The sequence below is a fragment of the Ranitomeya variabilis genome, chromosome 6 (assembly GCF_051348905.1).
Source record: "Ranitomeya variabilis isolate aRanVar5 chromosome 6, aRanVar5.hap1, whole genome shotgun sequence".
NCBI classification, from domain to species: Eukaryota; Metazoa; Chordata; class Amphibia; order Anura; family Dendrobatidae; genus Ranitomeya; species Ranitomeya variabilis.
Genome location: NC_135237.1, coordinates 273,194,951 through 273,208,604, shown reverse-complemented (window position 1 = coordinate 273,208,604; position 13,654 = coordinate 273,194,951). Strand labels below are relative to the sequence as shown.

General features: G+C 41.7%; 1 protein-coding gene across 3 annotated transcripts in view; it reads right to left on the bottom strand.

Annotated features, from left to right (window-relative positions):
• Positions 1-373: 373 nt before the first annotated feature.
• Positions 374-13,654, bottom strand: part of LOC143782317 (uncharacterized) — a 73,955-nt gene continuing 60,674 nt past the window's right edge. For all 3 annotated transcript variants that reach the window (XM_077269665.1, XM_077269664.1, XM_077269666.1), the window contains exons 10-12: positions 4,039-4,093; positions 3,760-3,942; positions 374-622 (exon numbers count right to left, since the gene is read on the bottom strand). In XM_077269665.1, the coding sequence (XP_077125780.1) occupies positions 561-622; positions 3,760-3,942; positions 4,039-4,093 (300 nt within the window). In that variant the 3' untranslated portion in view covers positions 374-560. The remainder of the gene's footprint in view (positions 623-3,759; positions 3,943-4,038; positions 4,094-13,654) is intronic.

The following is a 13,654-nucleotide window of genomic DNA, read 5'->3' as shown; positions in this document are numbered from 1 at the left end:
CTGGAGTCTGTGAGTTTAGCGGTTCGGGCCGCATTACATGCGGACTGAATAATAAGAATAAGAAGAAGTTTACCACGGTGGAATAACAGTATAGTGCTTTGTTCCAAAGCACTATAATAATAATAAGTTTACCACGGTGGAATAACAGTATAGTGCTTTGTTCCAAAGCACTATAATAAGAATAAGAAGAAGTTATCCACGATGGAATAACAGTATAGTGCTTTGTTCCAAAGCACTATAATAAGAAGTTTACCACGATGGAATAACAGTATAGTGCTTTGTTCCAAAGCACTATAATAAGAAGTTTACCACGGTGGAATAACAGTATAGTGCTTTGTTCCAAAGCACTATAACAATAAATAATTTAACAAAAGCCAGTTTAGGTTGAATTTTATGTTTTAGAATCAAATTTCCAACCAAGCAACAATGATCGCTGCTTTGCAAGTATAATTAGAGAAAAAAAATAAAAAAGACAAAACCCCCACAAATGTCACTTGATATAAAGAAAATGTTCCTGAAATTAAAAAAACAAACAATTTAATGGCATTCCCATTTTAGAGTTATGAATTCTTCAGTCTTCCAGTATCTTGAAGGTATTTTATAAGGCTTGGTATATTAATTCCTAGAAGACAGAAAAAAAAAATATGAAAACACTTTGACAACTTCAACTAACAAATGTTATAGGAAAAAGGTAAGAAAGTAAAAAAAGCTTTTTAATGTAAAAGGTATACAATAAAAAAATATGGGAGCAAACGTCATACCTACCGTATATAGCTGTCTAAGCATGCAGAATCAAAACGTTAGGGCAAAAGTCTGGCAAGATCATTTCAAACCATTTAATCTGTCATTCATTCGGATTCATAACTACCAAAGGCCTCAAAATGTAATTTCTTGATAGAACTTTTTTTATTGCATTTTAACTCATTCACGACATGCATATACTGCGCATGTTGTGTCTCTCCCTTTGATGCGGACTCCGGCGCTGAGCCCACATCTTTCCCGGCACATGTCAGCTGTTTTGAACAGCTGACATGTGCCCCTAACAGCAGTGGGTTGAATTGACAGTGGCATTTAACAGGTTAACTTCCGCTGGTGGATCACAATCTCTGACAGCGGCATTTAATGTGATTGCGCCGGAAGCACGTCACTAATCCCACCACTCGGCGCCTGTGTCACATGACCGTGGGTTTCTGATGGGTTGGAATGACAACCCGGGGTCTGCAGCAGAAAAATACCCATATATGGTATCGCCACGTCAAGATATAAAAAAGTATTAATTCAATCGGTAAATGGTATAGCAAAAAAAAAAAGTCAAAATGCCAGAATTACATTTTTTTCGTAGCTGCAACATTGCATTAAAGGGAACCTGTCACCTGAATTTGGCAGGTCCTTTTTTGTGTCATATGGGCGGTGTTTTTGGGTCTTTTATTAACCCCTTTTTTTCCCGCTGGCCGCACGCTGGTCGCGAAATTGACTTGATTCGCTTTCCTCCCTAGTTAACGCATGCGCAAAGCAATCTTGCCTTGCGCACGCGCAGTATGCTTTGCCCAACTGTGGGCAAAGCCGAAAACCATTAGTGCGCATGCGCCGGCGCACTATGTCCCGGAAGTATATCACTGTGTTCCGTGACATAGTGCGCCGGCGCATGTGCACTAATGGTTTTCGGCTTTTGCCCGCAGATGGGCAAAGCATACTGCGCGTGCGCAAGGCGAGATTGCTTTGCGCATGCGTTAACTAGGGAGGAAAGCGAATCAACATCAAGTCAATTTTGCGACCAGCGGGAAAAAAAGGGGTTAACAAAAGACCCGAAAACACCGCCCATATGACCCAAAAAAGGACCCGCCAAATTCAAGTGACAGGTTCCCTTTAAAATGCAATAACGGACAATCAAAAGACTGTAAGTACACCAAAATGGTATCATTAAAAATGTCAGCTTGGCAAGCAAAAAAACAAACAAACAAAAAAAAATCAGCCTTCAGCCAGCCCCAGATCACAAAAAATGGAGACACGCTACAGGTCTCATAAAATTATGCAATTTTTTTTTTAATCAAACATTGGATTTTTTTTCAACACTTAAATAAAACCTATACTTGTTTTCTGTCTATGAGCTCGTAATGACCTGTAGAATCATAACGGCTGGTCAGTTTTAGCATTTGCTGAGCAAGGTAAAAAAAAACAAAACCCAAAAACCAGTTGTGGAATTAAACTTTTTTGCAATTTCACCGCACTTGGAATTTTTTTTCCTGTTTTCCAGTACACGATATGATAAAACCAATGGTTTTTTTCAAAAGTACAACTCGTCACGCAAAAAACAAGCCCTCAAATGGCCATATTGACAGAAAAATAAAAAAGTTATGGCTCTGGGAAGAAGGGGAGCGAAAAACAAACGCAAAAACAAAAATGGGCTGCGGCTAGAAGGGGTAATTTTCTTGAAACTATTACCACTTGAAACTGTATAGTACATACTTTAAAGACATGACCGTTTTAAAATACATTGTACTAGTTATGTTTGTGCTTCACCTGGTTCTTTTTAGTAATAATGGCATCATATAAAGATATTTAAAGAAAAGCATGAATGAATTTTCAAATTATTAATCAAGCACCTATTCCTTTTGCAAGTGATCTCTAGGAGATTTAGAACACTGAAACGTTGCCAACTCTTTGCAGTAATCATTCCTCAAGTATTGACTTAAGGAGAATCTGTCACTCCTGGGACGTGTGTGACCTATTAATATGGGCATACAGGTGATAGAAATGTTACACTAGTCCTATCTGTATGCCTCATATTAGCGGTCTTGTTATTGAGAAATCATATTTATTTATACTAATGATTTCTTCCAGGCTCCTGGGCGTGCAATGCCTGGAAGAAATCTCTGCCTCCGGACTTCATTTGCGTCCCACCCCATTCCCATCCCCGTGCCCTATGACATGTAATAGAGGCTCCGTAGTCCTGCACCTGTAATAGAGTGATTATACAGTACCTATTCCCCCCTTCTATGGGCATTGCTTTCAGCGTTCTGTTCAAGTGCCAGCGAGTCACTTCTGCTTCCATTGCAGTGACTTCCGGCATGCGTGGGATATGGTGCGCTCCCCACTATGTATACATGGGTGAAAGGGGTATCAGAAACTGTGTGGTTCCTAGCTATGCAGGGAGGATGGAAGTGGGGAGAGAACCTTAGTGCCGCGCACGCCGGCGCCTGCACAGAAGAACACTGAAGCCAATGCTTTTTTCACATGACAGGTTCCCTTTAAAGGAAAGGCAACTTTTAATACAATATGAAATAAATGAGGTGTATAAAGAAATTGGGGCCTAGACCTTCAGTACCAACGTAGGTATGTGCACATTAAGTATTTACTACAGACATTTCTGCCACTTGACAGGAAAGAACACTGCACATAAAAAGTGCATTTTTGCATTGTTTTGTATGCTTTTTATGGATTTTTTACCCATTCATTAGAAAGGGTAAAAATCACTGCAAAACTACTGAAAGAATTGACATGCTGCAGATGTGAAAATGCTTCAAATCTACAAGGGAAAAAAGCAACATGTGCATGAGATTTCAGAAATATCATTCACTTTGCTGGAACAGTGAAGTGTTGCATTTTTTCCACATTGTTGTGACATGAAAAAAAATGGAACATGTGAACATAACCCAAGATGTCAAAGAGTAGAATAATACAAAGCTTTGCTTAGTCCATCCAATATTATAAAGGTAATAGGGAAAACAAGAAATTAGAAAATGAACCGTTAAAAGATACCTTGGAAAGCAGGGTTTGTAGCAGTAATTCTTTTCAGTACATCACTGACTTCTGATGCATCCATATTCTTTATGCTTTGAAAAAATGAATCAGTGGCTACAGACGAGTTCAGTAAAAAGGATGGAATTTGTGCAGGTGTAAAGCTTTCCTTGTGAAAATTTATCGATGACAAACATGCCTTGTCTAAAGGGGACAAGAAAAAAAGGTTGTCAGTAGCCAAAAAGTGAGAAAACAGGAGGAGGATCAAATAAACAGATGATTTTGTTTTTTTATTAATACCTGAAGGATTTTTGTTGCTTTTTGGATCGCTATTGCTTGGTAATGTGGAAGAAGTCTAAAAGACAACAAAATGATTGTAAAGTAAGAAAGTTCTATCAGAATATCTTAGATAATGTAAGCATTTTAACATCTTATTTTTTGTCTCCATTTACCAGATATGCCATGATGTGTACTTTAAACAAAGGCTGTGGACCTTGCCTTTGATGCAGGCTCACATGCCAAGACCGCATCTTTCCCTGCACATGATGACGGACTTAATCAGCCATCATGTACCTTTAACAGTTGTGGATGGAGCGGTCCTCCAACAGCGGCTGTTAAATCCCACTCTCAATCTCTGACAGTGGCATTTAACACGTGCCAGCAGAGTGCGTGTCATTCCACGCTCCCATTGGCGTCCCCGTGAAATTTTGACATGACCGGTGCTGAAGACCCCCGTGCCTGTCAATGCAATACTCCTGTGAAAGCCAGCCCAGTTTTAACATATTGCAAACACTATAATTAAAAAAAAAAACACAACAATTGTGGAATTGCACTTTTTTTTGCTTATTCAACGTAATTGGATTTTTTTCCTGCTTTTCAGTGCCTCACATGTAAAAATGAATGTCGTCATTCAAAAGTACAACTCGTCCAGCAAAAAACAGCGGTCCTATCATGATGAGTATTGTATACAGACTTTCAACTACAGCCAGCAAAGCGTGGTTAGAAAATCAGAGGTAGGACGTCCAGGTGAAAAAAAAACAACCACACTAGTACAGCTTCATTAAAGCTGCAGGGCTAAAGGTCACTTTTTAAAGACTGCAGCATTTGTAAGTTCCATGAAACACCTGATCAGATTAAGGAAATCCTTCTGCATACTGCTTTATTAGCAGTTGGTAAGTCAGGGTACTTGACAGATTCCTTTTAAGTGGGAGGCTAGAGCAATTTTGTTTTGCTAAATATACTCTGACACCGTTAGTCGATTATAATACCGATTTTCATACAAATTCATAATATTCATGAGCATAATTTTAGTGCTTACACCTTCTAAAAAATGCTGCAGTTTAACATAATTAATGTCAAACCAAACAATATTTTTTCTGAAAGCTATAACTTTGAGTAATCAGATTTTCATTTTTAAAGTATGAAATACAGTATACAAAAAGTAGGCTTACTAAGGCTCTATTCTTAAAGGGAATCTGATTTCAACAAACTGCATATTAATCAGGAAATTGAATTATGATAATGTGTAGCTAAGCTGGACAATTAGTTGTTGTGCTGTAATTACACAATAATAATGTGCTCACTTGTGTGAAAAAAAAAAAAAAACAGTACTGAGTCAGTGGGGCATCACAGCATCCTGGCCAAGTCACCAAGTCATCCTTGTAAACCCACCCATACTCATTTGATTGAATGCTCCACAGTATGGTGAAGTCAACATTTCTGAAATCCCACACAAGCAATTTGCGGATGTCAGGCAGGAGTAAGCTCAACAAATTCTTATACATTAACCTAAAATGGAAGTTCTTTAGGTTTTTACTAGCTGAAGAGCCCGGCGTTGCCTGGGCATAGTAAATATCTGTGGTTAGTTATAGCACCTCACTTCTCTTATTTTCCCATCACGCCTCTCATTTTCCCCATCACATCTTTCATTTTCCCCCTCACATCTCTCATTTTCTCCCTCACACCTCTCATTTTCCCCCTCACACCTCTCATTTTCCCCCTCACTCCTCTTATTTTCCCCCTCACTCCTCTCATTCCCCCCTAACACTTTCGACCTCACATCTGTCATTTTCCGATCACTCCACTATTTTCCCTCACTCCTCTCATTTTGCACTCACACCTTTTCATTTTCACCTCACACCTCTCATTTTCACCTCAGTATATACATGTTTGTCATCTCCCTTATATATAGTATACACCTGTATGTCATCTCCCTTATATATAGTATACACCTGTATGTCATCTCCTGTATATAGTATATACCTGTATGTCATCTCCCCTGTATATACCTGCTGTGTGTCATGTCCCCTGTATATAGTATATACCTGTATGTCATCTCCTCCTGTATATAGTATATACCTGTGTGTCATCTCACCTATATATAGTATATATCTGTATGTCATCTCCTCCTATACATAGCATATACCTGTATGTCATCTCCTGTATATACTGTATACCTGTAGGTAATCTGCTCCTGTATATAGTATATACCTGTGTGTCATCTCCTCCTGTATATAGTATATAGCTGTATGTCATCTCCTGCTGTATGTAGTATGTACCTGTATGTCATCTCCTCCTCTATATAGTATATACCTGTGTGTCATCTCTCCTGTATATAGTATATATCTGTGTGTCATCTCCTCCTGTATATAGAATATATCTGTATGTCATCTCCTCCTGTATTAGACCTCGTTCACACGTTACTTGGTCAGTATTTTTACCTCAGTATTTGTAAGCTAAATTGGCAGCCTGATGAATCCCCAGCCAACAGTAAGCCCACCCCCTGGCAGTATATATTTGCTCACACATACACATAATAGACAGGTCATGTGACTGACAGCTGCCGGATTCCTATATGGTACATTTGTTGCTCTTGTAGTTTGTCTGCTTATTAAACAGATTTTTATTTTTGAAGGATAATACCAGACTTGTGTGTGTTTTAGGGCGAGTTTCGTGTGTCAAGTTGTGTGTGTTGAGTTGCGTGTGGCGACATGCATGTAGCGACTTTTGTGAGATGAGTTTTGTGTGGCGACATGCGTGTAGCAACTTTTTGTGTGTCGAGTTGCATGTGACAGGTTAGTGTAGCAAGTTGTGTGCAGCAAGTTTTGCGCATGGCGAGTTTTGCGCGTGGCGAGTTTTATGTGTGGTGCCTTTTAAGTATGTGCAAGTTTTGTGTGAGGCAACTTTTGCATGTGTTGCAACTTTTGTGCATGTGGCAATTTTTCCGCGTGTGCAAGTTTTGCGTGTGGCGAGTTTTCCATGAGGTGAGTTTTGCACGTGTGGAGAGTTTTGCGCGTGGCGAGTTTTGCGCGTGGCGAGTTTTGAGCGGCGACTTTTGTGTTTCGACTTTTATGTAGCGAGGTTGGTGTATGTGTGGTGAAATGTGCGCTGAGGGTGGTATATGTGTTCGAGCACGTGGTAGTGTGTGGTGCATTTTGTGTGTGTGTTCATATCCCCGTGGTGGTGTGGTGATTATCCCATGTTGGGGCCCCACCTTAGCAGCTGTACAGTATATACTCTTTGGCGCCATCGCTCTCATTCTTTAAGTCCCCCTTGTTCACATCTGGCAGCTGTCAATTTGCCTCTAACACTTTTCCTTTCATTTTTTCCCCATTATGTAGATAGGGGCAAAATTGTTTGGTGAATTGGAAAGCGCGGGGTTAAAATTTCACCTCAACATAGCTTTGACGCTCTCGGGGTCCAGACGTGTGACTGTGCAAAATTTTGTGCCTGTAGCTGCGACGCCTCCAACACTTTTCCTTTCACTTTTTCCCCATTATGTAGATAGGGGCAAAATTGTTTGGTGAATTGGAAAGCACGGGGTTAAAATTTCACCTCACAACATAGCCTATGACGCTCTCGGGGTCCAGACGTGTGACTGTGCAAAATTTTGTGGCTGTAGCTGCGACGGTTCAGATGCCAATCCCGGACACACACACACACACACACACACACACACACACACACACACACACATTCAGCTTTATATATTAGATAAGACCCCATTCAGATTTCATATTGGGCGATTTTCATCAGTGTGCTGGATCAGATCTTCACGTTTTCTTGGACAGTGTGTCCAATTTTATCATCAGTGATTTTTGAAGAAAAAAAATAATTTAGAGTTTCTCCTACCCATTACAATATTAGAAACAGGCAGCACACAGACTGCATACTGACAGCATGATTTTTAGGGACCCATAGACTTACACTATATGGGTGACCCATGACTCAGACCAAAACTGGACAAATCTAGAAAATTATTTTTTAAGGGGTCGTGGCCATAGTCTAGCCATGATGACAAGAAGAGGTTTATTTTATAAACTCTACAACTTTAGGTGTCACATTCAGAACTTCTGACTAGTAGTTGCCTTTCTGAAATGTTCTAGAGACACACGATAGTAAAATCCGATCACCTCTCTCCATAAACTGGAATCTTGACAATCCTAGGTGTATAGAGTGGTATTTCTGCCCACCCAGCTGACCCATGACCTACTCCGATTCACAATTTTTTTGTGCCTGACCATTATCTCATACACAGCTCCCGAGAGCCACATCAAGACTCCCAGGTGTCTTGCGGTTGTTGAGTGCAGATACACCAATTAGTTCCAGGCCTACCTCACCGGATGACTTGGACTCCACATCAAGCATATGGAGAGGTGAAATCAACTGCATAAAAGGCACCTGCACCACATGAATTCAAAATGGAGCAGAAAGTACAATCTGAACTCCGGATATTCTGGGAACTAATGCAAGCCTTGCTTACTAAGGACGACTTAGACTTGATTGTACTACGCATAGCAATTTTCTAACATCAACCCCTAGAATCCAAAAAGGGTGCGATTGATCTAGCCTCTAGCACAGCAGAAAAAGAAATTCTAACTTAATAAACTTTCTGCAAAGAAAGTAGTAAAGTATGCAAAGCTGCTACCACAAGATCTCAAATGTAAAACCTCACACCAATGGTAGATGACCAGGACAACCGTGGTGACATTCTTCTGAAATATATACCGAAACATATCAAATCTGAAAACCTACTACAAATAGTTAATGTCATTCAGTTTCAGTTTCCTAAAATCACCAATTGCTCTCTCTGAATGTGTGATAGAAATATATATATCATGTAGATCTCACTTGCATGTATACTCCTCTATAATCATATATGCTCTTATACTCACAGCTAATATATACATTATAATAAATGGTTTAAAATGGTTGACACGAACTAATATAACCCAGACAGATCATATGGGGTTTTCCATCCCTAAAAGCAGAACAGAGTCAGATGTTTGGTGACTGCTGATCAAATGTCTCAACTCTGTCCTACATACAGAACTCAAGTTTAGTTGCTTAATCAGCTTAATCAGCAGTCATATGAGCATTAATCACAATATTCCATATATGTTTAGATAACCAATGACAGAGGAGCTAGACAATATGGTAATTAACTAACCACCCCTGACAACCCCTAACCACTCCTTTCTATGTGAAAATATAAAACTATGTATGTACAATAAAGTTTCAGTATTGATGGAATGTTATTGACACAATAATGTTGTGCAGTCTCATTCTTCCTTGAGCGCTGAAAATACTCAGTCTAATTGGGAGCGGCCACAGCACACACAGGGATAAGATTTATCCAACCCAAATATTTCCATAACATTAATGGCGCCCAACGTGGGGCGGATGAAACGCATGGGATCCTTCTGACCGGAAATACGGAGGTTGTGGCCGTGGCCTTGGCACAGGGGCAGGAGACTGCGCAGCTCCATAAGTAAGGTAAGAAAATGTTATCATCTTACCTGAAAGTCCCCTGTGCCCAGTCCTTGTCTATACCTCTTGCCGGTCAGGTGTGGTCTGGTCACAAATTCCCAGGTAGTGTAAAAAATCCGTAGCCACGAATCCACCCTGGGAGGTGTCTGCTGTGTGCCGTATATGTGTTATGTGTTTGTGTAAAATCCGGGAGAGGAAGGAAAGTCATAGTTACTCACCGATAACGGTGTTTCTCGGAGCCCATGACAGCACTACGGAGAGAGGGGATCCGCCCTTCAGGGACAGGAAACCTACAGATACATAAGGGCGGTACCTCTCCCTCGCATCAGTTGGTTTACAGAGCATCGGAGGACCTCCAGGTTAGTTTACAACAGAGAAAATACCACATTATAACATTTCTTAACAGAAAAGGAACCCCGTGCCTAAATTGTAATATATGAACTATATAAATCATATGTGATTAAAGGTGCTCACCGCACTCGTGATGGGAGGGAAATAAGCGAGTGCTGTCATGGGCTCCGAGAAACACCGTTATCGGTGAGTAACTATGACTTTCTCGGTCCCCCATGACAGCACTACGGAGAGAATTGCAGAGATTAAGCTTAGGGAGGGACCACCGCCTCAAGAACCCTTCGACCGAAGGTCAGGTCAGACACAGAGGCTAGATTTAATCTATAGTGCCTAAAAAAGGTCGACGGTGATGACCAGGTGGCCGCCTTACAGATCTGTTCTATTGATACCTCTGACCTCTCAGCCCATGAGGTAGCTACTGCTCTTGTGGAATGCGCTCTTATACCGTCCGGGATCGCATTCCCCGTGGATGAATATGCCAACGCTATTGCCTCTTTTATCCACCTTGCCAAGGTACCCTTGGATGCCCGGAATCCTTTTCTGGGACCCTGAAAACAGACAAAGAGAGAGCCTTCCTTCCTATACTCCCTAGTGGAATCTAGGTATTGGACTAGACATCTTCTGACGTCTAGGTTATGGAAGTTCTGCTCTTTCTCATTTCTAGGGTTCGGGCAGAAGGACGGCAGGGATATTTCCTGTGACCTATGGAATTTTGTTGCCACTTTTGGCAAATAGGCCGGGTCAGGTTTTAGAGTGACTCTATCATCCATGATTTTTGTGAAAGGGGGGTTAGAGGACAGGGCTTGAATGTCGCTTATCCTGCGTGCCGATGTTAAGGCTACTAGAAGAATGGTTTTTAGTGACAGTATTTTTATGGGAATCACATCTATGGGTTCGAATGGTGGACCAGATAATGCTGAAAGGACTAAGTTTAGGTCCCATGAGGGCATCTTTTGGGTAACTACAGGTTTTGATCTTGTTACCGCTTTAACGAATCTTATTATCCACGGGTTGGCTGCTATATTCTGGTTATAGAGAGCACCCAGGGCTGCTATCTGCACCTTAAGGGTACTAACCGCTAATCCTTGTTCCAGCCCTTTTTGTAGGAACTCAAGTATCTTATTAATTGAAGGTCCCTCCTGGATTTTGACTTTAGATACAGACAAGAATTTTTTCCATGTTTTGCCATAAATTTTGGTAGTAATAGGTTTTCTACATTTTAATAATGTTGTAACCAAGTTGTCTGAAAAACCTCTTTTTATTAATAGTTCCCGCTCAAAAGCCAGGCTGTCAAATGCAAGTTCGTCTCCTGTGGGTGGAGGATCGGTCCTTGCTGTAACAGGTCTGGCAAATTCGGAAGAACCCATGGGTCTGAGACTGATAGCATCCTTAGCCAGGAAAACCATGTCCTTTTTGGCCAGAATGGGGCAATAAGGATCATCTTTGTTTTGTCCTCTCTGACCTTGCGGATGACCGCCGGAATTAGGATGGTTGGTGGAAAGGCGTAAGTTAGTTTGTGTGTCCAAGGAATGAGAAAAGCATCCAGAGCCTGGGGATTCCCTTCTGGGTTTAGAGAACAAAATTTGTTTACTTTTTTGTTTTTGTGATTGGCGAACAGATCTATTGTTGGGGTTCCCCACATTCTCGTGATCTGGTTGTAAACGGACTGATTTAGGGACCATTCGCCTTGTCTCAACTGAGTTCGACTCAGGTAGTCTGCTTTCTCGTTTTTTGACCCTTGAATATGTAATGCGGAAAGGGAGAGTAGATTCGTTTCCGCCAGGCGGAGAATTTTGGCGGAGGAATTCATCAGTAACTGAGACCTTGTTCCCCCCTGGTGATTGATATAGGCTACTGTCACTATATTGTCCGAGAAAATTCGGACATGATGTCCTCGAATGTAGGGAAGAAATGATAGGAGAGCCTGATACACTGCCCAGAGTTCTTTTTGATTCGAGGATGCTGATAGTTCCTGAATTGACCAGTTGCCCTGAGTCACTCTGTTTCCCATGTGGGCTCCCCACCCCCTGGGACTTGCATCGGTTGTTATTACCCGGGATATTTCGGGTACCCAGGGAATCCCTCTTGAAATATTCTGGCTCTTTCCCCACCAGAGAAGGGAATGAATAACAGAGGAATTTAGAGTGACCCTGCTTTCCAGATTGTTTTTTAATATTACCTGCCATTCTAGTATGTGCCACTGAAGCTCTCTTGTGTGGAATTGTGCGAAGGGTATCGCCGGCAGGCATGAGGAAAGGGACCCCAATAGGGACATTGCCCTCCTTAGAGTCATGGAGGGGTTTTGCAGTGTTTGTGCTATCATGGCTAGTATTTTGTCCTTTTTGGGGCCCGGGAGCCGGCACTCTTGAACCCGGGAATCTAACGTCAGCCCTAGGAACTCCTGTACCTGAGAGGGTTCCAACTTCGACTTTTTTATATTTATGAGCCAACCCAAGTTCGTTAGAATAGTCATTACTCGGTCTCTCTGTTCTCTGCAACTTTGAGCCGAGTCGCTGGCAATAAGAAAATCGTCCAGGTAGGGAACTATGATAATGTTTTGTTCCCTTATGTGGGCCATCATCTCCGCTACTATTTTTGTGAATATCCGCGGAGCTATAGAAATCCCAAACGGAAGGGCCCTGTACTGGAAGTTTCTTATTTTCCCTTTTATGGACACCGCCATCCTGAGAAACTTTTGAGAAAGCTCGTGGATGGGCACATGATAATATGCGTCGGTTAGATCTATCACAACCATGTAGCAATTTGGAAAGAGAATCTTTATTGTGGATTTTATTGTCTCCATTTTGAATTTGTGATTTCTTACGTAGTTGTTTAAGTTCCTTAAATTTATAATTGTCCGAAAGGACCCGTCGGGTTTCGGTACCAGAAAGAGAGGGGAGAAAAACCCGTCCCCCATTTCCTGAGGAGAAATCTCCCGAATTACAGCTTTTTGTAGAAGGGAGATAATCTCTTTTTCTAGTGCCGCTTGCTCTATCGTCGAAGACCTCATTTTTGTCACAACATAATTTCGAGGAGGGAGGGAAAGGAAATCTATTTTTAGACCAGATTGTATGAGTCTTAGAATCCAGGTGTTGTTGGAAATTTTCTTCCAAGCAGGAAGAAATGTGGTGAGCCTTCCCCCCACCGCAGGGAGAATGTCATTTGGCGGGTTTTTTATCACGGGAGGTGTTGCCAAAGAGGTAGCCTCTATCTCGTCTTCTACCTTCTTCCCACTTATTTTGGTCTCTAGGTGGTCTTCGACGAAAAAATTTTCTACTCCGAAAGGACTGTTTAAATGGGGTTGGTCCCAGATTTGGAAACCCCTTCTTTTTGTCACCCGCTTTCTGGAGGATGTCATCCAGGGTTTCCCCAAATAAGAAGTTTCCCTCGCAAGGTATAGAACACAGCTTCAACTTTGTTTGGAGATCCCCTGGCCAGCTTTTAAGCCAAAGGGTCCTTCTGGCCGCGTTGGAGAGGGCAGCGGCTTTGGATGTTAGACGCACTGAGTCCGCTGAGGAGTCTGCTAGGAAAGCTGCTGCAGCTCTAATTGCAGGGATTGAGTCTAATAATTTATTCCTGGGTGATCCGTCCTTGATCTGGCTTTCCAACTGGTCAACCCATACCATTAAAGACCTGGAGGTGCAGGTTGCCGCGACTGCAGGTCTCAGGCTACCCCCAGCCGATTCCCAAGCCCCTTTGAGAAAGGTATCTGCTTTTTTGTCTAAGGGGTCTTTGAGGGTACCCATATCCTCAAATGGGAGCGCGAATTTTTTTGAAGCTTTGGCTACTGCCACGT